Source organism: Mus caroli, chromosome 2, assembly GCF_900094665.2.
Source record: "Mus caroli chromosome 2, CAROLI_EIJ_v1.1, whole genome shotgun sequence".
Classification (NCBI taxonomy): domain Eukaryota; kingdom Metazoa; phylum Chordata; class Mammalia; order Rodentia; family Muridae; genus Mus; species Mus caroli.
The window spans coordinates 110,922,893-110,947,106 of NC_034571.1; the positions used below are offsets into that span (position 1 = coordinate 110,922,893).

General features: G+C 46.0%; 2 protein-coding genes across 5 annotated transcripts in view; one reads left to right on the forward strand and one right to left on the reverse strand.

The window, feature by feature from the left end:
* The first annotated feature begins 5,087 nt into the window (after nucleotides 1-5,087).
* Nucleotides 5,088-20,195, forward strand: Thbs1 (thrombospondin 1). Of its 2 annotated transcripts, none has more exons than XM_029474448.1 (22): nucleotides 5,088-5,251; nucleotides 5,740-5,834; nucleotides 6,102-6,661; nucleotides 7,425-7,500; nucleotides 7,742-7,944; nucleotides 8,039-8,161; nucleotides 8,922-9,015; nucleotides 10,579-10,752; nucleotides 11,253-11,429; nucleotides 11,740-11,913; nucleotides 12,158-12,285; nucleotides 12,401-12,553; nucleotides 12,898-13,116; nucleotides 13,298-13,405; nucleotides 13,912-14,071; nucleotides 14,193-14,311; nucleotides 15,520-15,754; nucleotides 15,941-16,168; nucleotides 16,335-16,606; nucleotides 16,987-17,084; nucleotides 17,192-17,331; nucleotides 18,095-20,195. In XM_029474448.1, exons 2-22 carry the CDS (start codon nucleotides 5,768-5,770, stop codon nucleotides 18,100-18,102), a joined length of 3,516 nt encoding a protein of 1,171 aa, XP_029330308.1. In that variant the 5' UTR covers nucleotides 5,088-5,251; nucleotides 5,740-5,767; the 3' UTR covers nucleotides 18,103-20,195. The 2 variants fall into 2 exon arrangements, with proteins under 2 accessions (XP_029330308.1, XP_021039776.1); XM_021184117.2 differs by having other exon boundaries at nucleotides 7,745-7,944.
* A 3,353-nt stretch (nucleotides 20,196-23,548) lies between these two features.
* Nucleotides 23,549-24,214, reverse strand: part of Fsip1 (fibrous sheath interacting protein 1) — a 125,488-nt gene continuing 124,822 nt past the window's right edge. For all 3 annotated transcript variants that reach the window (XM_021155182.2, XM_021155186.2, XM_021155178.2), the window contains one exon: nucleotides 23,549-23,758. In XM_021155182.2, coding sequence (XP_021010841.1) covers nucleotides 23,706-23,758 — 53 coding nt within the window. In that variant the 3' untranslated portion in view covers nucleotides 23,549-23,705. The remainder of the gene's footprint in view (nucleotides 23,759-24,214) is intronic.

Sequence of the window (24,214 nt, forward strand, 5' to 3'; positions counted from 1 at the left end):
AGAGAGAGAGAGAGAGAGAGAGAGAGAGAGAGAGAGAGAGAGAGAGAGAGAGAGAGAGAGAGAGAGAGCTTTCTGAAAGATTGATGTCCCTGTGCACATGCCCAGCAGCTCGGCCATCTGGGCACCATCCACACATTTCAGTGGCATGTGAGGCCTTCCCCGAAGGTTCAGTTGATGCCAGTATCCATGTCGTAGTGGGCCTTCAGAAATGTTCATGAAGTCCAAACACTGGTCGGGTCCCTCTTTATGCCTGCTCCTCTTATTCTTCTGACACTGGTCATCTTCTTCCAGGAAAGGTATCAGAAAACTTGGACTTATCACTTAATCTGGAGCACACTTGTGAAAACCTCAAACACTTTGAAAAACTATAATCTGCCAGTGCCTGGTATGAGGGAGCACGTCACACTTTACCTTAGGGAAACTGGATTCTTTTAGGGTTTAATCAGCCTCTAAAGCAATATTGCATCACGGCAGTTCTGGGAACTGCACTGTCTCATGGCTTTTCAGATTCATGAATTTCCTTACCAGGGACCTCTGAGGGCCAGCCGATGAATAGCCAAGTCACTGAGTGGAAACACACCTAGCCCAGGCTAGCTACTTAATCCAGACTCCTAGAAAACACTCACAGCCCATCTCAGGAGCTTTCCAGTGTGAGGTCTTCACCTCGGGAAGTCGTTCTTCACTGAAGTCGCTGCTGTTGTGGGGGTCACATGATTGGAATCTTTTCAGTCTCAACAAGAAAAGCAAGGACGGGTCTCAGACGCATTTTTCTCCTTAGTAAATCAGCTTACTTACACTTCTTTTTAAAATCATCATTGTAAATAGTCAGTGCCTATGGTGCTGTGTGGCACGGAAGAACCTTTTGGACGATGGTCCATATTGGGCATCGGTTGTACTCTCCCACAATCCCCTCCTCCCCCTTCTTTCCTAGGCAGTTTCACTTGGACTTCCATGTCATAAGTACATAACAGGTCCCATAAACATAAAATATGATTTTATAGATCTATATAAAATCTAGGAACTACATATAAAAGGAACATGGCATCTGTCTTTCCAAAACTGCCTTAATTTACTTGACAGACTTCCTCTGGTTGCATCCACGTTTCTATAAGTGATGTAACTTTGTTCTTCTTTATGACCGAAGGAAATGTATATTATGATACTGTATATGTGCGCCCCATTTTCTATGCTCCTTCCTGTCTTTGGGGACTCCAGTGACTAGTGTGACAAGGACTGCTGCTGTGTAAACATCTTCGACAAGTGTTGATTTGGAGTCTTGCAGGAAAATGTTTGGGTGTGGTATAGCTACTCACATGGTAGATCTATTTTTAGTTTTTCAAAGAACCCCCCTAGTGATTTCCTCAGTGGCTGGACTAGTTTACATTCCAACTAGCAGTGTATAAAACATCCCTTCAACTTGGCCTGAGAAAGTGGCCCATTGAGCAAAGGGCTTGCTGTGGAAGGATGAGCCTGAATTTGCATCCCCAGGACCTATGTAATACAAAGATCAGATGGGATCCTAACACTGAGAGGCAGAGATAAGAAGAAGAAAGGGGATTACTGGCTGATCAGGCTAGCTGGTCAGTGAGCCCCATGGTTAAAGAAAGACATTGTCTCAAAGACTAAGGGAACAAATTTTACATTATCTCCCAACCTTGTGTGTGACTCATACACAAAGCCAGGATGTTCCCTGGGATTCCCAATTGCAGGCAGAATATCTAACATTTCACTCTACAAAGGAACTAATTGGTACTGTGTTAAATAAAGTCTTACTTCATGGTGACTAGAAATATGAGAGTCCCAATTGCTTCCTGTCTCTTGAGCCTGTTTGAGAATTAAATACCACGCCCATCTCTAAGGCCAACAGAAGGAGAATAAAGCAATTTATGTGGGAAGGCTTTTTATATTTAACAAAAAAGTGTTGTATTTAACAGTATAGGTGAAGAGGCTATCAAAGGTTTAATCTATGACCTGTCTTTATTTCTGAGCCCTCCAGAGGTAAAAAGAGAATCTTGCCAAGTATGAGCAGAAGGGACTAGAAGAGTGAAAGTCATTATGGGAAATAGTACCACAATCCTGAGAAACAGAAAAAAGGAGAAAACGAGATTAAACAATAAGCACATGTCATAAAGACACCAGGAGGCAGTCTGGCCCTTAGGGTTGGTAGATTTAGTAGCTTGAAACTATTCTCTTAAATATCCAAGATATAGAAGCAGGCTAGAAGCCCACCAACTGACAAACAGAAAAAGGAAATGAAGAAAATATACACAAAAGAGTTTTATTCAGCCATAAAGAATAATGAAGTTATGACGTTTGTGGGAAAATGGGTGCAACTAGAGATCATTATGTTAAGTGAGATAAGACAGGCTTAGAAAGACAAATGTCACAGTTTCTCTAGTATGCACAATCTATATTTAAATGGGAGAGGGCACAAAAGTAGGATTTATGACAGGGGACCATGAGGCCTAACAGGAAGGGTGGATGGAAGACGAGTGAAAATAATAGACATAAGATATAGAAGCAGGAGGGGATCCATGCTTGCACTCACTGAGGAGACACACACACACAAGAAGGGGGTAGCGTACACACAGGCACACATACACATGCACACATACACATTCACACATACACACACACATACACACGACACAGACTCATGCACATATACACATGCACACACGCACACATACACATGCACACATGCACATATACACACACACATATGCACACACACAGACAGTCTGTATTCTCCCTACTAAAGATAGTAACTCCTGCTTTTTCCCTTGCTTCTCTACAACATCCCAAGAGTGTGCTGAATTTCTGTAATCTGCTCACAGCACGTGGTGATCGGGACTTTGGGTGGTGGTGATCGGGAATATGGGTGAGACCTCATAGCTGCCTAGGAACCTCATCTCCTGCAAACCTTGTTCTCAGCAGGACAGCTGGATTGTCATGCTGTGTTTAGGGAAAGACTCTATGTTTGTATTCAACATCTCCTAGGCCACTGCCAGCTTTCAGTACAACAAAGCTCTCCCATAATGCCTTATCGGAAAGGTGTGGAGGAGGTCAAAACTTGTATTGTGTTTTTGAAAAGAGCCAAGTTACAAACTGTCCACACCCCCTCAGTCTGGACAGCACATGGCCCAAAGGGGCAGACCCTGATTGCTCCTGGTCCATCAGCAAGGTGTAGCTGGGCCTAGGGAAGTGGGTGGCTTTACACAAGGAGAGAAGCTCTTGTCTGTGGGCCGCTGACAATCACCTCTGTGGTACAAAACTCAAGAGGAAAGAGGGTCTCAAGACCAGCCCTCCCAGTCCAGTCCCGAAGGTTCCTGCAGGAAGAATTAGTGCTGAGCAGGATATTTAAAGCAATCGCCTTCCACAGAGCAAAGAGGACCTGAGGAAGGAACTGGAATCGAAGAGCAAGCCTGCCTGATGAACCCGAATCTTCAGATTCGGTGGCTGAGTCAGGGCCTGTGACTTCAAGGACAGGAATCTAACTTGACTAATCAACCAGTAGAAACTTTTACTGCTGGCTCTGAGTATCTGAAGTCTAATAAACAAACACATCTTGGGAACATACTTATCTACAAGAGGCACTGGCTGTGTAGCTGTGTACCCGGAGTAACTAGGGAACACTCTGTAAGCCCCTCCTTGCGTGTACGCACACATACCACGCACACTCACACACCTTGTCATCGAACACTCCCTCCCACACAAGGAAAGTGAAATTGCTGTGTGATGAGCATAAAGTCCTGGGTGTTTCCAAGGTTTGGGAGTCCAGCCAGGTGTAACTGATAAGGGGAGGGAGCTCCAGCGGTCCCGCGGCCGGCCCAGCCCAGATTCTACCAAGATCCTTATTTGGTGATGCTTTTACCTGGGTCTCTGGAGTCAGAGCCAAGCCTGCTCACGCAGGGCCACAGCTGGAGAAGCATCGCCGCCGCTGACGTCCCTTCCCAAAGAGATGAATGGAATTCCAGGCAGCTGGAGTCATCTTGGCTCCGGACCGGTGGCATTGAGACCAGACTTCAGAGACAAAGCATCAGGCAGCAGTCTACTGATGGAAAAGTGTATACCCACAGAAATGTAAACCACACCTCGGTTTTGGGAGCCGAAAAATGAAAAAAAAAAAACTGTTTAGGGAGAAAGATGGGAAATAAAATAATAGGTAGAGAGTAATTTATAACTCTACGGGTCCGTTCTGTAAATAGTGTAAGATCCTGGAGCCAGATGGTTCAGCAAACTCTCCAATCGGGAGTCACGTTAAGAAACACGAGTGGGCACAAAATTGTTTTTCAAGACACAATTTCAGTTTTGCCTTGAGGGAGCGGGATACAAATTCGCTTCCTTAAAATGCCGCTAAAAACTCTCCGAAAGGTTCCCCTAAATCAGAATACATATACCGCCTCCAAGCGGCCATCTGAGGAAGCAAAGTAGAACTGGGGAAAAACTCTGAACTTGAACAGTGAGTAGGAAGGCGACCTCGGTGCACGGTCCTGCTGGCCCTATGCAACACCGTGCTGACACCCTTAGTGAGTCAGACGGAAGGCAGGCGTGCGGGGCAGGAGTGAAGCGCAAAGTATAGATGACATGGGATCCCCCACCCACCAGGATTGACCCAGGAGGCAGCTTCCTTTAAGGGGTCCAACCTTTTGCCCTCTTTTATTTTTAAACCAGACTGTCTCGATCCCCAAGCGTCTCTGTCATGGAATTATTCAAGGAGACGTGCTTTAATGAAAGCCCCCCTAAAGGGTCTTAGGTGGTCCCCAAAGAAGCATCGCCTCTGGGGAATCTCATGCAGAACGTCTCCAGTTCACATGGCGCAAGATCCTAAGCGCTGAGGCTGAGTACGCCAAGGCTGCGTGGGCGGAGACCTATTTTTCTGACAAGTTCCAGGGCTCCTGTGCGGGATCAGAGTCTCCCCCTTCACTTTCAGCCCGCGAGCTGTGCGCCAGGCAGCAGGGGGCGGAGAGAAGAACCCGTCCCCCGCCCGTCCCCCGCCCCCGCCCCCGAGAACCCTCCCCCTCCCTGCTTCCTGCCTCTTTAAAAGGTCCTGGGCGCCTCAGTCAAGCCAGCCACTGCCTGGAGTCAGCCAGCCTCATCGGACTTCTGCAGGCAATCGCGAAGCTGCTATCCAGTCCTGCCACGGTCTCTCCCGGCGCACCGGCAGTCTCAGCGTCTTCACCGGACTCAGCGTCCTTGTCCTTCACTTCACCTTTGCCACCACTCCGGGTTACTGAGCCCCGGTGCACAGGTAAACCTCCTGCCTCTGCGGAGCACCTGGCCAGCCACCTCAAAGCCCCAGGCTGCAGACGATCAGCGCGACTCCTCATCTCCTACTCTTCCCCTTCTGATTTTCCTAACTCCTATTTATCCTGCCCCGTCTATCCGCTGGAAAGAACTTTCAGGAGCTGGTTCTCTTCAGCCTTCGGGTTCACAAACTATACCTCCAAGACACCCCAAGATTTTCTCCCCGAGTAGTCTCCAGGTTACCCCTGACTGTCGCCATCCAAAATACATTCTGTAATCTTGTCTAAAGGGGCGGGGGGGGGACCCAAGGCACTTTATACCCTTTATCCTGGAACTCCAACAATCTCCCTACCTCTGGCGCTCTTTTTATACTGGATACTGCCTGGAAAGTAAACCCTTCTTTTCAGCAAAGAAGAAACACACACACACACCTTTGCCCTTCCACCTTGCTTCCTGGTCTCTGACTTTGGCCTCCTGTGCTTCTTGCTACAGGCTCCGTGTTGGGCACAAAGGCTCCACCATGGAGCTCCTGCGGGGATTAGGTGTCCTGTTCCTGTTGCATATGTGTGGAAGCAACCGCATTCCAGGTGAGTTTGTGATATATTCATTCTCCCCCCTTTTCTCTCTCTCTCTCTCTCTCTCTCTCTCTCTCTCTCTCTCTCTCTCTCTCTCTCTCTCTCGATAGCTCCTGTGTTTCCTTGGAGTCCTTATCGCCTGATATGGATGCAGCTTCCCTCACTCAGCTTTCCATAATTGCCATTATTGTCACGAGTTCCCACCTTGGCTCCTCACAGCCAGAACTTTACCCCCTTAAACCTAGTCTAGAAAGCCGATTGTCTTCTCTCTATATACAGAGTCTGGGGGAGACAACGGTGTGTTTGACATCTTTGAGCTCATTGGAGGTGCACGAAGGGGCCCCGGTCGCCGACTGGTGAAGGGCCAAGATCTATCCAGCCCTGCCTTCCGAATTGAGAATGCCAACCTGATCCCCGCTGTGCCGGATGACAAGTTCCAAGACCTACTGGATGCTGTGTGGGCAGACAAAGGCTTCATCTTCCTGGCTTCCTTGAGGCAGATGAAGAAGACTCGGGGCACACTCCTGGCTGTGGAACGGAAAGACAACAGTGGCCAGATCTTCAGTGTGGTCTCCAACGGCAAAGCTGGCACCCTGGACCTGAGCCTGAGCCTGCCGGGGAAGCAACAAGTGGTGTCAGTGGAGGAAGCTCTCCTGGCCACTGGCCAGTGGAAGAGCATCACGCTGTTTGTTCAAGAGGACCGGGCTCAACTCTACATTGACTGTGATAAGATGGAGAGCGCGGAGCTGGATGTACCCATCCAGAGCATCTTCACCAGGGATCTGGCCAGCGTTGCTAGGCTCCGAGTTGCAAAGGGAGATGTCAATGACAATTTTCAGGTAAATCTTACATGTCACAATGTGGAGTTAATATCGGTAGACTAAAAATGATTCTCAAATGTAGAGAGGAGCAGACCCCCCCCCAGAAGGTTAAATCATATTACAGATGACCCAAAACTCCAGGGTTTCAGATTTGGTAGAGAAATTTCGTTCCTAATAAGAAATAAGTTGTAATGGTGCCAGGACCTGGGACCCATGCTTTCAAAGCTATCAGGAGAGATAAGAAATGGTTTTCCTATTACACTCAGCCTGTTTCAGAATGGGGTACTCCCTGTGCCCTTAGGAAAGTAACTTGTATCAAATGTACCTAGCAGTTTTAATAGGGCTTGAAAAGGATACTTTGTCAGTATTTGAGTCCCTGGGCAGGGTGTTCTGGATGCTTTCAGTATGGATCCAAGGCAAGGCCTCTGGGACTCCTTCCTTGCCTTAACTTTCAGATATATTTTTTTTCTTACAAGCGTGGCTTTGAACGCCCACATTAACTCTTTGTCACTGGAAAGTATCAAGTCCTCCAGGCTTGGGATCAAATTCCATTTCCTGTGTACCCCAAGCAGCCTGAAAACTGGATTCTTTGTAAAATGCTTGAGTTGGCAGAAGACACAATTAAGATTTTGAAGTTGTTTAGCAATTTATGTCTATGTGATAGTTTGGCAGGATGATCTAAAGTTCTTTTAAACTTTCTGAGCGTTCACCACAAGCAAACTGAGCCTGGCCGCTCCACCCCCACGCCCAGCATTAAACCAAGTCTGTCCTCTGCCCACAGGGGGTGCTGCAGAATGTGAGGTTTGTCTTTGGAACCACCCCAGAAGACATTCTCAGGAACAAAGGCTGCTCCAGCTGTGAGTACCCCTGTGTTTTTTAAGATTTGGAAAATTCTGGGGAAGTCCACTGAAAGCACCCTGATTAATGTAAGTGTTAGGGTGCATACACAACATCTCAGGGGGAGCAGAGTTGGCTTGCACCCACTCTGTCATCCCAAAGGAAATGTCTTTTATAACCCAGAACCCAACGGGTAGGCTGGTGGGATCAGCTGTTGAAACCTTGAATCAGCTATCAAATACGTTACATCTTATTTCTTAGCAGCTACCAACGTCCTTCTCACCCTTGACAACAACGTGGTGAACGGTTCCAGCCCTGCGATCCGCACCAACTACATCGGCCACAAAACAAAGGACCTCCAAGCTATCTGTGGCCTCTCCTGTGACGAACTATCCAGCATGGTCCTGGAACTGAAGGGCCTGCGCACCATCGTGACCACGCTGCAGGACAGCATCCGCAAAGTGGTCAGTGGCCTCCCCTCCCATTTGCCAGCTCTTGGAAATCACCACAGGTGGTCCCACGGGAGCCTGGACACTCATGAGCCTTCTCCCCTTTCAGACGGAAGAAAACAGAGAGCTGGTCAGTGAGCTGAGGCGGCCTCCCCTCTGCTTTCACAATGGAGTCCAGTACAAGAACAACGAGGAGTGGACTGTAGACAGTTGCACAGAGTGTCACTGCCAGGTAAGAGACACTCACAGACTGCAATAAGACTTGGAAACATATGTCTCGGGAAATATGTAAATGACTACACACATTTTTAAATGTTCTCTGGCCTGCTAACAAAGTGATTTTTTTTCTTTAATATGTAATGACATCTATAAATTCCTCTTTAAATCTCAAAAGGTTTATCTTAATAATACCCCAGGCTGAGCAGCTAAGAGAACAAATCTATCTAAACATTGGAATGACTTACCTGCTTTAGTTCAAAGACCAAGTATTGAATGTCAGATACATAAAACCTGCTTAAAGCATTCGGTTTTGGCCAGCCCTAATTTGTATTCAGCTCTGGCAGGCAGATTCTTCTAACACTGTTCGGATCTCTGGCTCACCAGGAAAAGTTTAAATGCAAATCACTGATTACTGAATTTGAGACACAACTTCAATTAAGTTCCCGTTTCCCTCTAATATGTGATTAAAAACACCTTATCTACATTTGAGATACTTACTGATAGGACCTGCAATGTCTGTTGCTTTCCCTTAATCAAATGTGTTGTTCTGTAACTTCTACCCCTGACTGAGTAGCAGTTAAAAAGAACTTTCCCAAAGAATGGAGTGAGAATTAGCCCTGGAACTGTATACCTCTGGGGACTACAGATCCAGCAGAGACATCCCTCCTATAAAAGCTGCCCCTCCTGTGTCCTGGCTTATAATGGCAATGTCACAGAAAGCTCCTCTCTGCAATATGCTTGGTAACATCCTTCCCTCTCCTCTTGCCTTGCAGAACTCGGTTACCATCTGCAAAAAGGTGTCCTGTCCCATCATGCCCTGCTCCAACGCCACAGTTCCTGATGGTGAATGCTGCCCACGGTGCTGGCGTAAGTTCCTAAAATGGTGTAGCCATCCCTAAGTGGCTAGCTCAGTTTGGGGGCATCCTGACAGCTGGGCACAACACCGGAGCCCAGCCCCTCCCAGCTCCATCAGACGTTCCTGTCAGATCTGGGTTATGGCATAGGCAATGGATGATCTTAGCAGAGCTTATGGATTCTGGTTTTATGCTATAAGGAGAGAGGTGGATACAGCAGTAGACCTAAGCTGGTTGCTTTTAGAAATTGATCTTTGTTGAAAAAAATGATCTACTGGAGAACGGACAGAAACTGTGTAAGCATTGGGCTGAGGCTTGAAAAGCCACCTGTTTTATCTGCAGTGAGAGGAGGCCTAAGGGCTTAGCATCTGTTCAATTTCCAGGGCAGTAAAAGAAATCAGCCACTATACTGCTGTGTAACACTCTGCCTCAGGGGCCTGTTGCCAGTAGACTCACTTTGCTAAGGAGATATTTTATGCAGAAGACGCAAGTCATAAAAGTGACTCACCATGCCTCACAAAGAAATCAGGGATGCTGAATTGCCCTTCACTCACACACACAGAGCTGCACACATGAGCCACGACGCAGAATCATCGATCCCATGGTAGCAATTTTGGCATAATAATGTTTTTCTTTGTATCCACTTCTGTCCAACCTCTATCTGAGGGTGAGTTACAGGGAACAAAGCCTGCTGAGAGCTAGCAGAGCTCTGAGCTTGAGCTAGGGGTTGTTAGAAAGATGTTCATTGATGGCAAAAACAAAAACAAGTTCCCTGTCCTCTGATAGACAGGCATGATTGTCATCACGGTGTCTGAGCAGATAGCAAACAAACACCCTCTCCTCTTGAGAAAGTGTGTACAAAAACACCAGAGGCCAGCATGAGAAAAACAAACTGATCCACCTCGTGGCTGAGGCAGAGGCAGAGCCCCAGGCAAACTGCCTCCCAACATGAACCAGGGCGTCACTGGTAGTCAGAAGTGACGCAGAGCAGCTGCCTAACACACTGGCATCCTTGGGCACCAGCCTGGAAACATCTAAGACATCCTAAGTCAGGAAAGGGGAACTTGCTTGAGATGCACATGGGAGAATCCATAATGGGTGAACAGGAGAGTGCACGCTGTGAGCCGGCTCAGCTGTAAGGACCAGGCAGAGTGTGCCATCAGCCCAGACCTTTACATGTGATGACCTGGGATGAACTCCTGGACCGCTGGCCCAAGACTTGTGCTACTCAGGCCAGGGAGATCTCATGCAGCACACACTGGCACGTCTGTAGTTGCTTAGGAGTTGCTTGTGCCTGTGAAAGGAGGGACGTGTGAACTGGCTCCATTATCATTATCACTTCCCAAGACTCTTGGATAGCCAAGCTTCTGGTGTGTACATAAATGTACACAGTCTCTAGTTGTTAATCATGCTTCCATTAAACTAGGAGTATGAAAAAAGAAGGCTTTTTTTTTTAAAGGAGCCTATTGCTTTACCACCTCTGGCTATAAAGGGCCATAAGCATATAAGTAAATAAACTGCCTAAGAACAGTTTATCTTAGACATGAGATGCTAACGGCCTCATTTCTCCCCACAGCCAGCGACTCTGCTGACGATGGCTGGTCTCCCTGGTCTGAGTGGACCTCCTGCTCTGCCACATGTGGCAATGGGATTCAGCAACGTGGTCGCTCCTGTGACAGCCTCAACAACAGATGCGAGGGCTCTTCGGTACAGACGAGGACCTGCCACATTCAGGAGTGCGACAAAAGATGTAAGCATCATGGCTGCCAAGGGTGGCAATCTCCCTTGCCCACTGCTTCCCTCACAGAGAGCAGCTCCGGAGCGGGGAGCCTGAGAATGCAGGTTCTGAGCCTGGGCTCTCAGTCTCAATCACATCTCTAACCTCTGCACTCTTGAGCTTGACCTTCCTTCCCTGAGGCTCCTCCTCATCTGTAACGAGAGAATAATAACCATTCCTGATAAAAGTTACTTTAGCCATTTTCTCTAGATAATTCACATGAAACAATCAGAATGGATCTGGGCTCCTGACCAGCAACCTATAAATATTAGGTTGTTGACAGCAACTCGCACACAGAGACAAATACCATCTTCCCTATAGTTTCTCCACTGAAGTGTGGCAGTAGCCAGTTTCTACAATACACTAGCTGAAGCTGATGTGGCTGGGCTGCTGGAATGATTGCCTGCTGAGACTTGCTGTGCGGCCCCCCTCCAAGGCAGCACCCATTGGTAACCATCAACTTTGCCCTTCAGTTAAACAGGATGGTGGCTGGAGTCACTGGTCTCCGTGGTCGTCCTGTTCTGTGACCTGTGGTGACGGTGTGATCACAAGGATCCGGCTCTGCAACTCCCCCAGCCCCCAGATGAACGGGAAGCCCTGTGAAGGTGAAGCCCGGGAGACCAAAGCCTGCAAGAAAGATGCCTGCCCAAGTAAGTGTGGGCCTGACCTGGGGATACATGGGAGGCAGCTCTACCCAGCTGGTGGCCTGCTCTCTGCAGCTCAGTAGACCATGGGGCATGGGAGCTCACTCGCTAGAGAAACAAATAGAAACCAAGTCCTGCCTGCTCAGCAGCTTCTTTTAATGAAAAACAGAAAGCAAACCATTTCAGCCTCCCTAGTTCCCAAAGATTCCTCTCATGGGCCAGGTTAGAAGGCATTTGAAACCGGCTCAGGACAGGATTCTGGGACAGATAAGGCACCTGAAAACTGAATTTTTACATGTGACTCATTTCCTTACAGTTAATGGAGGCTGGGGTCCCTGGTCACCATGGGACATCTGCTCTGTCACCTGTGGAGGAGGAGTGCAGAGACGCAGCCGACTCTGTAACAACCCCACACCCCAGTTTGGAGGCAAAGACTGTGTTGGCGATGTGACAGAAAATCAAGTTTGCAACAAGCAGGACTGTCCGATTGGTAAGCTTCGAGGCCAGGAACACCACCACCCTGGGAGCTTTCTCTTTTATGAATGTCACCATCAGTATTCACTGGGTGTGGGGAGGGTGCCATATTTGATTGGCCCTAGTGGTTTGATTACAGTAAGATGCAAGGCAACCATTTCCAGTAACAGAGACCCTGCAGTGTCTTATTCTCTTTTTTAAGTAGTAGATGGCAGTGACAGCAACTTAGACCCAAGCACCTGTCTCTTACCTCTCCTCAGATGGATGCCTGTCCAATCCCTGCTTTGCTGGTGCCAAGTGTACTAGCTACCCTGATGGTAGCTGGAAATGTGGTGCGTGTCCTCCTGGCTACAGTGGAAATGGCATCCAGTGCAAAGACGTCGATGAGGTAGGCAGCCAATGGCTCCGAGTTATCAGAATGAAGAAAGCAGCTAACCCAGTCCAGGGCCCTTCCTTAAAACACCATTTGCCAAGTGTTCAGCAACCTCTCACTTCCCCCATAGTGCAAAGAAGTGCCTGATGCTTGCTTCAATCACAACGGAGAACATCGGTGCAAGAACACAGATCCTGGCTACAACTGCCTGCCCTGCCCACCACGATTCACCGGCTCACAGCCCTTCGGCCGAGGTGTCGAACATGCCATGGCCAACAAACAGGTATAGTAGACAAGTAGGCCAGAGTAGAAGGGAGCTGTCTTTGGTCAAACAATGAACAGACAGAGAGGGCACTGGTTGCATAGTCTCAGATGTGTGAATATTCTGGGCTGAAAGAAGCTGTGATCAGATAGGCTTGTGCCAGATGAGCAGCTCCAAGAAAATCCAGTGTAAATCAGCATTTGCCAGTAGCTGGGATATCCTCAAAGAGAATGGAGAGAGACAGAAGAAACCCATCTTTCTCCCAAATGGGGCTGCTATCTGTTTCAGGATGGGAGGAATCTGGACCTTTGGTGGCTTGGGACTTTTAGACATTCTGTGATAGCATCGGGATACTGTACCCTCAGGTGTGCAAACCTCGAAACCCCTGCACGGACGGGACGCATGACTGCAACAAGAACGCCAAGTGCAACTACCTGGGTCACTACAGCGACCCCATGTACCGCTGTGAGTGCAAGCCCGGCTACGCAGGCAATGGCATCATCTGCGGAGAGGACACAGACCTGGACGGCTGGCCTAATGAAAACCTGGTGTGTGTGGCCAACGCAACCTACCACTGCAAAAAGGTACAGCATATATGAAGCCTAGAGCATTTGTACAAACTGCACATAAGTAACCTCCCAAAATAGCTTCCATGGCTTCACCTTCCCATTAAAATCATGGCTACACCTGAGCATCCTAGTAGGCTATCCCACTGTGGCCCCCAGTGTGTCAAACAAGCGAATGCTAACTGTGTCTCCTTTTTAGGACAACTGTCCCAACCTTCCCAACTCAGGGCAGGAAGACTATGACAAGGACGGGATTGGCGATGCCTGCGATGATGACGATGACAACGACAAGATCCCCGATGACAGGGTAGGGAAAATATGCTCTCCATTCCTCCTTCATCCTCGTGGTGTGATGACAACCTGAAACACTAGGATTCAAGGGATCACAGAGTGATAGCAAAAACATAGACCAAACTCATATAGAAGATACTTAGAAACTTGTCACTCTGTCTCGGTGATTTGAGGACACAGATGTTGCTAGAATTATTAGAGTGAGTTTCATTTTTCATCACAGACTACCCCAGTTTGCACATGTGGTATTCTGTTCCACAGATACAATGTCTAAATGAGTATATTTTTATAACGAAAACAGGGGTGCTGTGATTATATACTGGATTATATACTATCCAGTCTTTATCTGTAGTGTCTTCCTGTCTGGGAATTTCACTTATGCTGAATACTCAGTCAGTATATGGACCAAGTACTAGATAACTGCAGTAGATCTTTGAGGGCTTTTAATACTGTGAATGGGGTTGAAGGCATCAGCTGATTTCCTAGGCAGCACCATAGAGAGTCCATTTTCCCTCTTTGCAGGACAACTGTCCATTCCATTACAACCCAGCCCAGTATGACTATGACAGAGATGATGTGGGAGACCGCTGTGACAACTGCCCCTACAACCACAACCCTGACCAAGCAGACACAGACAACAACGGGGAGGGCGATGCCTGTGCGGTGGACATCGATGGAGATGGTAAGGCCCTTGGACTGGCAGCCTGAAGGGACAGAGACAGCACAGCTTACTGAGTGGCTATTAACGTGTGACTGAGTTAAAATATATGGGGCTGCAGGACTCATGTACACCTCCTCCATAGGAATCCTCAATGAACGAGACAACTGCCAGTACGTTTACAACGTGGACCAGAGGGACACGGACATGGATGGGGTTGGAGATCAGTGTGACAACTGCCCCCTGGAACACAATCCAGACCAGGTAGGTGAACTTCTTTCAGAATCTCTTGGTGAGGTATTGTGTCTCCCTTTCTAAGCCTTTAAGGTAGTGAATTCAATAGACTCCAAGCCCTCCCATTACTGGGGTTCCCCAGAGCCATTTGCAATGTGTGCCTGTACAGCGTCTGCCTGATATAAGCCTCTGGCCAACACTCTCAGAGACTATTATGGGAATCTTGGGACCTCAGTTTTGTTTGCAACCACCACTAAGACAAATTACACAAAACAGAGAGCTGAAGCTGATAGTTCTATAGTTGTATCCAGTGCATGTAAAACTGAGAGGAGAGCCGTGTGCAGAAGCAAAACAAACACCTGTGTGCTGGCTGGGAACAGAGTCTAGTGAACACTTAGGGAGCTAAAGTACTTCTCAGAGCTGGGGAGAATTCTGGTTTCGCCTATTCCTCCCAACGGACCCAGCTTCATTTTCTTCTCAGCCTGAGCTGCACACAGCTATTAAATAGACAGGCTTCTGGTACCAGAGAGCTTCCCTCTGTGTCGTTGTGCAGCATTTTTTTCTAGGAATAAAGTAAATCGATTTCTCCTTTGTCTAAAACGATGGTTCTGAGTGGCTTAGTGTTCAGAAATTTGGGTAGATTGTTTTTCTAAGGATTAGATAAATGAGAATTCACGTTACTCCTACTACTTGCCCTTATGGAGTCGTACCATGCTAAAAGCAATTTGACTTCAAGCCACTGTCACAGGAAACCATGAGGGCTAGTCAATATTAGCTTCAGGTCACACAGTACTGAGATCTTCTGTTTTGGGTTTGGGTCATTAGACATTAGACATTAGACATCTTCGATAGCATTTGACCTCACAGAATGAGTTTGGATTCCTCAGATTAGAATAACTTTTATAAGCAAACTTCAATAGCATACAAAATCTCCAAAGCAAAGAGCATAAAATTCTGGAAAGAAAACATTCAGATTTTAGATAAACCGTCCCAAAGCATCTCACACGCACTGAATGCTAAGCCCTCTGGGAAAATCTATTTTGAAAAAATTCTAGTTTGACTTTATCTGAGCCAAAAGATAAAATCTTTATGGGATAAATGTAGAAAGCTAAACATTTTTTTAAAAAATGTCTCCTACACATCATGCAGCCAGTCGCACTGACCACTGCCAGGATTCGGGGCCTAGAGTAGAAGTTGACCTGTATTTGATTCACCCACTGTTGATGTCTCTCTTCCAGCTGGACTCTGACTCAGACCTCATAGGGGACACTTGTGACAACAATCAGGACATCGATGAGGATGGCCATCAGAACAATCTGGACAACTGTCCCTATGTGCCTAATGCCAACCAGGCCGACCATGATAAAGATGGCAAAGGAGATGCCTGTGACCATGACGATGACAATGACGGCATCCCTGATGACAGAGACAACTGCAGGCTGGTGCCCAATCCTGACCAGAAGGACTCTGATGGTGAGTCACTGTGGCCACTCCTAGCTGGCATAATTGACATCTTGGCTGTCTAGATGAAAGGAATAAAAACAGGGTATCCAAGAGGTCAGAGTAACAAAACACAAATTTTTGACAAGATGGTGAATAGTGACCCACTCATAATAGCAGTTCAGAATTTCACTGAACACTTGCTTTCTTTGACCTTAGGTGATGGCCGAGGTGATGCCTGCAAAGACGACTTTGACCATGACAATGTGCCAGACATTGATGACATCTGTCCTGAGAATTTTGACATCAGTGAAACCGATTTCCGACGATTCCAGATGATTCCTCTAGATCCCAAAGGAACCTCCCAAAATGATCCTAACTGGGTTGTCCGCCATCAGGGCAAAGAACTCGTCCAGACTGTAAACTGTGACCCTGGACTTGCTGTAGGTAAGTAGTGAGCTCCTTAGACCCAGGTGGGGACACACTGAAAGGAAGCAAATATAAAATCTGTCCATTGGACCTGTGGCCTTCCGCCACTCCGGACATCTGGGAACATTGTAGCGAATGCTGTAAAAGCCGTAGTCTTTAACCTGACCCTGGCCTTGCCTTCCAGGTTATGATGAGTTTAATGCCGTGGACTTCAGCGGTACCTTCTTCATCAACACCGAGAGAGATGATGACTATGCTGGCTTTGTTTTCGGCTACCAGTCCAGCAGCCGCTTCTACGTTGTGATGTGGAAACAAGTCACCCAGTCCTACTGGGACACCAACCCCACAAGAGCTCAGGGATACTCAGGCCTGTCTGTAAAGGTTGTGAACTCCACCACCGGCCCTGGCGAGCACCTGCGGAATGCACTGTGGCACACAGGAAACACCCCTGGCCAGGTAAGAAGCCTCGTCATCTAGAAGGGCGAGTTGCCAGGCCCTTGGGGAGTACAGGAGACAGCACTTTGACCAAGGTTCCACTAGGGAATCTTAGCAGTCAAATTCTCAGCATCACCAACCATGGTACAAAACCATTATGGTGTGCTAGAGGGGAGTGGGCTCTGACCAAGAGCTGCCCTTTAAGTACACAGGAAGCTTCAGTCACTTCAAACAAATCCCTCCTTTCCTTTCCCTCTCTGAGGGATGCCTTGGGGGAAACTCCACACTGGCCCTCTGCAGATATAGCTCAGCTCAGAGCCTTTTCAGCAGTTTCTCATGGAATGAAATTTGAGTCTTCAGAGGGGGCTGTGTTTCAACCTTTCCTGCTACTTTTCCTTCAGGTGCGCACCCTGTGGCATGACCCTCGCCACATCGGCTGGAAAGATTTCACTGCGTACAGATGGCGGCTCAGCCACAGGCCAAAGACCGGTTTTATCAGGTAAGACTGCAGGAATTAAATTTCACTGTAGTCACACCGAATAGGCTCGAAGGATAAGACTAAGATGTGGCAGTCTCATGAGTGAGATTTTTTTTTCTTCTGTGCAGAGTGGTGATGTATGAAGGAAAGAAAATCATGGCTGACTCGGGACCCATCTATGACAAAACCTACGCCGGCGGTAGACTAGGCCTGTTCGTCTTCTCTCAAGAAATGGTGTTCTTCTCGGACATGAAATACGAGTGTCGAGGTAGGAGAGACACTGTGGTGCACAGTTAAGGTGTCTACAGGTTTATAAGGTTGACAGTGATAGGAGGGTCTGATTTAAAGGTTGGAGAGGGGGTTCTGGTTTGGTTTTTGTTATTTTTCTTTTGAGGATACAATACCAAACAAGAAATCTTGTTTATGCAATCCTGAATCTATACCAGGACAATTAGCTTGTCCAGCAGTCTCTGAACTCCTCCTGACTTGGTCAGAGGTGGACAGTAAGCAAGTAGCTATGAACATTAGCCTTCACGGTAACACCTTGACGCTCTATTCATTTCTCTCTCGCGCACTTGGCCTGTGGTTTTATTCATACATCACGCCACCAGCTGTCCTCCTTAAGACCAAGAGCAGCAGAGCAGCAAGAGTGTTAATGTTCACTAGTAGCCTTGGCTTTCTTGCCTCCATTTTCTTCACGGGATGACTTAAACTCTGAGATCGGACCTACCGCAGAGTAACTGCTCAGTACATATTTACTGAGTCAGATATCTGCAAGCACAAAGGCACTGAGTATTAAGATCAGAGACACAGAGAATAGAGTCTCACCAACATGGTTGCTAAACATGACCTGAACAAAGGTGACATTAGTAGACTTGCTAGTGTGGATTGGGGGAGGGGAGGCAAAGAGGATTCCTGTTCTGTCCCTGTCCGAGACAGCAATCCCTGAGCCGCTAGCCTGATGATTACCTAGGGTGACCTCAAGCTCGCTGATTCGATTTCATTTATGTGCATCTTTGTTTATTTAACAGATTCCTAATCATCAGCTGCCAATCATAACCAGCGCTGGCAATGCACCTTCTGAAACCAAGGGCTAGAGAAACCCCTCCCTGCCAGGATCGCTTTTCCTTGCCTTCCTTGCCTCTCTTCTTGCATAGTGTGGACTTGTAAAGCCTGAGACCTGCCTCAAGAAAATGCAGTTTCAAACCCAGACTCAGCACTCGGCCTTTAACGAATGAGAATGCATCTTCCAAGACCATGAAGAATTCCTTGGGTTTGCTTTGGGGAAAGCCAAAGTGACTGTTTACTTCCCAGTAGGAAGGTGCCCGCTCCACTCTGCCTTACTCACAGAGCCAGAACTTCTTCGAGGCCACCTCTGAGCAGCACACACAGAAGCATTTTCAGGCATGTCAAAGAAAGAAAAAAATGACTCACTAGAACTCACCGCCAAACAACCTCTGACGTAGGTCCTGAGGTGTGGGGAGGCAGGAGCCAAAGCTCTAGGGAGGGCATGTACCCAAGAGATGACTGTATGAAGAAAATGTGGAGGAGCTGTTCGGTACTAAATCATTTTCAGGGGACAGACAGACTTGCTGCATTTCCGCATGCTGCTGGTGAGAGCTGATTGACCCAAGCTTCCACACAGGCACTTGAGCAAGCAGGGAAGGGAGGGAGGTCCTGGCTTTTGGACTTCCTCTCTTTGGGCACTTCTCACCTGCAGTGGCCAGGGTAGGGGTCAGAAGTGTGGGCCATGCTGGCTGCCCTGGACTGGTCATGCTGAAACTGTTAGCTTATTCTGCATGTACAACATGCATATGTATAAGGAGAGCTAGAGAACCCTACCGTCTCAGTGAGCTCTAGCTGCCTCCGCAGGAGGGGCAGTACGCCTTTACTTTATGGTTAGAAAGGCACAAAATTTCTATCAACCTAACTAAAACATTCCTTTTCTTTCTTTCTTTCTTTCTTTTTCCCTCAGTTACCATGGATTTTTCCAAATCTCTTTTGGTTTTTGTTTAACAAATGCTTTAACAATGTAATATATTTATTTTGTTCCCCTATTCTGGAGGGTTGGTCGGAAGGATTGTTACTGAAACAGGAAGCGTGGGACTATCTGAATCATCTTCGTAGTGAGTCTTTATGACTGTAAGATTGTAAATACAGATTATTTATTAACCCTGTTCTACCTGGAATTAGACTGCATATAGCAAATGTTTGCAAGCAGGTAGCTGAGGTGGATCAGCAAATCTCTCCAAACCCAGTGTGTGGAAAGCCAGCAGAGGCTGCTGCTTCATTTGGGGCTCACAGTGAATGATTTGGACTCCTTTGGCTTTCCCCCTTTGTTTTCTCTGTAGTTTCAAGTGGAATTAGGTGGCGGCCCGCTTGCATTTGCTCCTCCTGGTAAAGGAAGCCAGGAGTACTCTAAGGCTAGCCCACACCACCCCTTGTTCCTATTTCCAGGGAGAAGAAAGAAAACACAATCACCTGTTTTTTTTATTTCATTTTTTTCCCAAAAGAGACAAAGGTGGAACTTCTATACAAATATTACCTCATTTGTTGTGTGACTGAGTAAAGAATTTTGGATCAAGAAGAAAGAGTTTAAGTGTCAATAAACTTAAAACTACTGTTGTGTCTAAAAAGTCGGTGTTGTACATAGCATAAAAATCCTTTGCCGAGGATGATCCCAAGAAAGAAACAGCTTTGTAATGTTAAGTACAACTTCTCAAAGTTCTGGTTTTGTTCTATCATCTTGTACACCGTTGCTTTTATTTTTATAAATTATTTTCTCGTTGCCATTGGAATAGAGATCTCAGACTATGTAGATATGCTATTTAAATAATTTATCAGGAAATACTGCCTGTAGAGTTAGTATTTCTGGTTTTTATATGTTGCACACTGAATTGAAGAAATGTTGGTTTTTCTTGTTTCGTTTTAGTTTGTTTCTTTGGTTTGTTTTTGTTTTTGCTTTTTACTTCCCAGTTTTAACTCTTTGCCAATACCCTTTTTCCTAGGAATGTGCTTTTTTTTTATTTTGTACACATTTTTATCCATTTTACATTCTAAAGCAGTGTAACTTGTATATTACTGTTTCTTATGTACAAGGAACAACAATAAATCATATGGAATTTATATTTATACTTACTGTGTCTGTGTTGTTTTGTTCTTTACTGGCTGGCTATCATGGGGTATGGGCAAAAGCCATTCCTAACTAATAGCACACACACAGCAGGGCAGGAAATAACATTCGTGATTCCTGTATTATTGACAGGCGCTAGACTTAGATGATATATTTACTACAATTTTGGAAGAAGAAAATACAAGTCTGCCACATGACAAACAAAATAAAAATGACCCTTGTGTCACAAGCCACTCCCCCTAAAAGATTTTTCATCATTTTATTAATATTAGGTGTCTTGCGTTGACTCCTCAAAGTCCAGCTCTGTTTCTAAAAGGAACAGCAGTGACTAAGGCGGGGACAGTTGTGAGACCAGGTGCCTGATTCTGATCCTGAGTGATGGATCCTACAGCAGTGGCTGTCAGAGAAGTGCAGGGGAGGAACTTTCCTGGGACTTTGGGGAATACATACTTGGGTCAAAAACAGATAAGTAAAGAATTGCAAAGTTGGAGTAAGAGAGATGGCTCAGCAGTTAAGAAGGTTGAAGCACCGACTGCTCTTGCAAAGGACCCTGATCACAGTAACCCTTGGGGGACAGCTCACCATCTCCTGCAACACTGCTTCCAGGGGATCTGGTGTCCTCTTCTGGTCTCTTGTAGGCATCTGCACTTAGGTCCACACCTACATACACACACACACACACACACACACACACACACACATTTTGTTACAGAAATATAAATCTTGGAGAGAATGTTTGTGAAGAATTCTGTGAAGAGAACACGATCTATCCTATTCTAATAAGTGGAAAGTGAATCTTGGGTGGGTTAACCATGAATGTGAAGATCCAACTGATTCCGAGTTCCAGTGAACAGTTCAATAAAGAACTTCTGCTAAGTGAAGGATCTGGCTTTGAGGGCTGTGTGAGGTGGAATCTGTCCCTCTGGCTGACCTTCTCCATTGTTCTAAAACCACCAACCTGGCTGGCATGACGAACGGCAAGAGCAAAGTGTCCCCGTCGCCCTACAGACCCACAGTGAGCAGTAAAAACTAGCATGCGCTGGGGAAATGATTGAAAGCAATAATTATCTGCAAAGTGGCACCCATTTCTCTCAGATTGTTCAATATGTGCATTCCTGGAGGAGAATTCTATTAATTTTTAGCAAAATGTTTTAGTGAAACTGATGGGGAGTGGCAGGATGCAACGAAAAAAATTAGTCAGATCAGAGCTTTTAGCCTAGGGTTGCCAGATCAGAGCTTTTAGCCCAGGCTTGCTCCATTTCACTGTGAGAATGACCTTCAAGTCAGTAGGTTATAACAGATTACAAACTTGTTTAAAACTAGAATTACATCATCAAGATGACAGAATTTGACTGACACAGGAGTTTACTGTCAGGTGTTCTGGGGCTTTTTGGCTGAAAAGTCATGAAATGGCTCCTGGAGAACTTACAACTAAGGTGGTGCTGGTTGGTTACTAAAGAGTCCCATCTAGAAAACTATACTAAAGCCCCTGCATTCCTTCCTAAAGTGCATATATAGAGAGAGAGCCTGTGCGCTCTCTCTCTCTCTCTCTCTCTCTCTCTCTCTCTCTCTCTCTCTCTCTCTCTCTCTCTCTCTCTCTCTCTCTCTCTCTCTCCTTCCCTCCTTTCTTCCCCCTCCCTCCCTCCCCCTCCCACACACACTTTCTTTCCTTCCCTCTCTGCCTCCCTCCCCTCCCCTTCCTATAATCTTTATTGTCTCAAAGGAAGCCACTGTGGTGATAAATTATGCTGTATATCTTGGTAATCCATCCTTGCCACTTTCAGCTGACCTGCAATGGGATAATGTTACTACTTTTAATTAAAAAGTTCATTGCTAAATGTCATTATCTCCTTCCCCTTACCTAACTCTAGCAATACGCAGACTCCTTATGCCTCAAATGCCCTGTGCAGAAGCCCTCTGTAAGGTCATTAGCTTGTGCAATTCCCATAGGAACAGTTTTTCTTGGCGTTTCACTCTTACCTTCCCTCTTCTTCCTCCTCTCCTGCCTCTGTGTCTCTATCTCTCCCCTTCAATACACATACCTCAAATACAAGGAAAACATGGATGCGGAAAGCCTGAATCTTCCAAAAGACCAGTGTGCAATAACAGCTTCCCTCTGTCTCATTCCAACTGCCCCACCATACCACCCCTGCCCTCTGACTGTTCCTACCAAACTGTTCAGTACTCAGGAGTACCACAAATCATTTGGGGAGAACCTAAAATTGTAATTTTTAACTTTTGTAGGCATGTGATGCCAGCAAAACTTGGGCATTAAGATTAAATCCAACTGTAGCACATGGACATCAGTGTATGCCTTCCCATTTTAAATGGACAAATGGCCGTGGGTGTGGCTCAATGGCAGAGGGCTTACCTAGCATGTGCAAGGCCCTGGGTTTAATCCCCTGTGCCTCAAAAACAAAATCAACACAAAAGAACAAACAGTAAATTAAACATGAAAACTGGATGAAGACATCTGTAAGAATGTGGATGCCCTTGGAAATAGTAGGTATGGAATTCTTCATTTCAATAAGTCAGGAAAATATGCAAGCAATTATTAATGTCAAGCAGGGTCTGCAAAGGTTTGGTAGCAAAAATGAACAATGCTGTACAGGCTGAATCCAAACTGTACCAAAGGCAGGGCCACAGTCAGCTTATTAGGAATTAGGAATGGACTAGATATACTCGCCCTGTGAGGCTTACACGAGTGGTCATAAAAGCTTCTCAGATGAGACTCCAGGCTCAGAACTGATTGTATAATCCCCTTCTCTCCTGAGACACTGCTACAGGATTTCTCTTAATAAGGGTCACCTCATCTGTATCCCCTTTATACTAGAAGGCCTGAATTCCAGAGGAGCATAATAAACTGAGAGTAATTGATAATCCCCCACACTCAAAGAAGGCGTCATCACTAACAGGAAGGCACAGACCCTGCTAAACATTCCTTTGTTTCCGGAACTCAGTTTTCCCAAAGACAAGCTGTTCTTACTGACAAACTTAGCAGACAAAAAAGAAGGGGAAACCGAAGCAGAAAGATGGAGAAAATCTCCAGAAGCATCATAGAGTTGAAACACATTAAACCCAATGTAGAGAGAGGGCTGGATATATAGCCGAGTGACAGAGTGCTTGCCTCGAATCCACAAGGCCCTGAGTTCAACCCCTAGCACTGCCCACCAAAAATGTGACAAAAAGACCAATAAAGTCATGTCCACCAGGCTTAGCACAGCAGGCATATGTTACAACTTTGGTTTTTACAAAGTATCCTTGAGATTGTGAGATTGGTGATACAGTTGTAAACAAATTTCCTAGGAATATCAATGATAAAAAAACATCTAACATTTACACCCCACGTTTCAAAAACATTAAAGAAATACAATCAGCAAAGAAGGGAATTCAAATATTGAAATCATTTGAGGAATCATTTCTATGTTGCATTCACTGAATACAAAGAACTCAGAAAAAAATATAATGCAAATTAATTTTCAACTTTCTTAACCTTAAACCCTAGAAAGTCATGCTTCAAGTTCTCCTGGTTCCTTCACAGCATCCCCAGTCTCCTGATCATCTGCAAATAAAATAATCACAGTGATTATACAATCAGAAACACATGAATAATTAAGAAAAATCATTTAGTCTAGTAAGCATTACGTCATTCATTTTGCTGTATAATATAATGACCATAGCCTGTTGGATCTTATAGAATAGTCAAACTGCAAAGTCTATAAGGAAAATAAGGTGTCTGTCTTCAGTGGGGTTATAGTTCAAAAAACAACTGGGGAGGGGGGCACGATTGAGAGAGTGAAGATTTAGGGGAAGACGTCAAAAGCACCTTCTTGCTTTCTAAGTTTTCAAGGGATAGGCTGAAGCCAAAAGAAAATGCTACCTAAAAGATGAAAGATAGAGAGATGAAAGATAGATGAGGACTGGTTGCTTTTTTCTCTACAAAGAGAGGGGAAATTGTGTCACAAACAGAATATATTTTCCTACCTTTGATGCAAAAAAAAAAAAAAAAAAAAAAAAA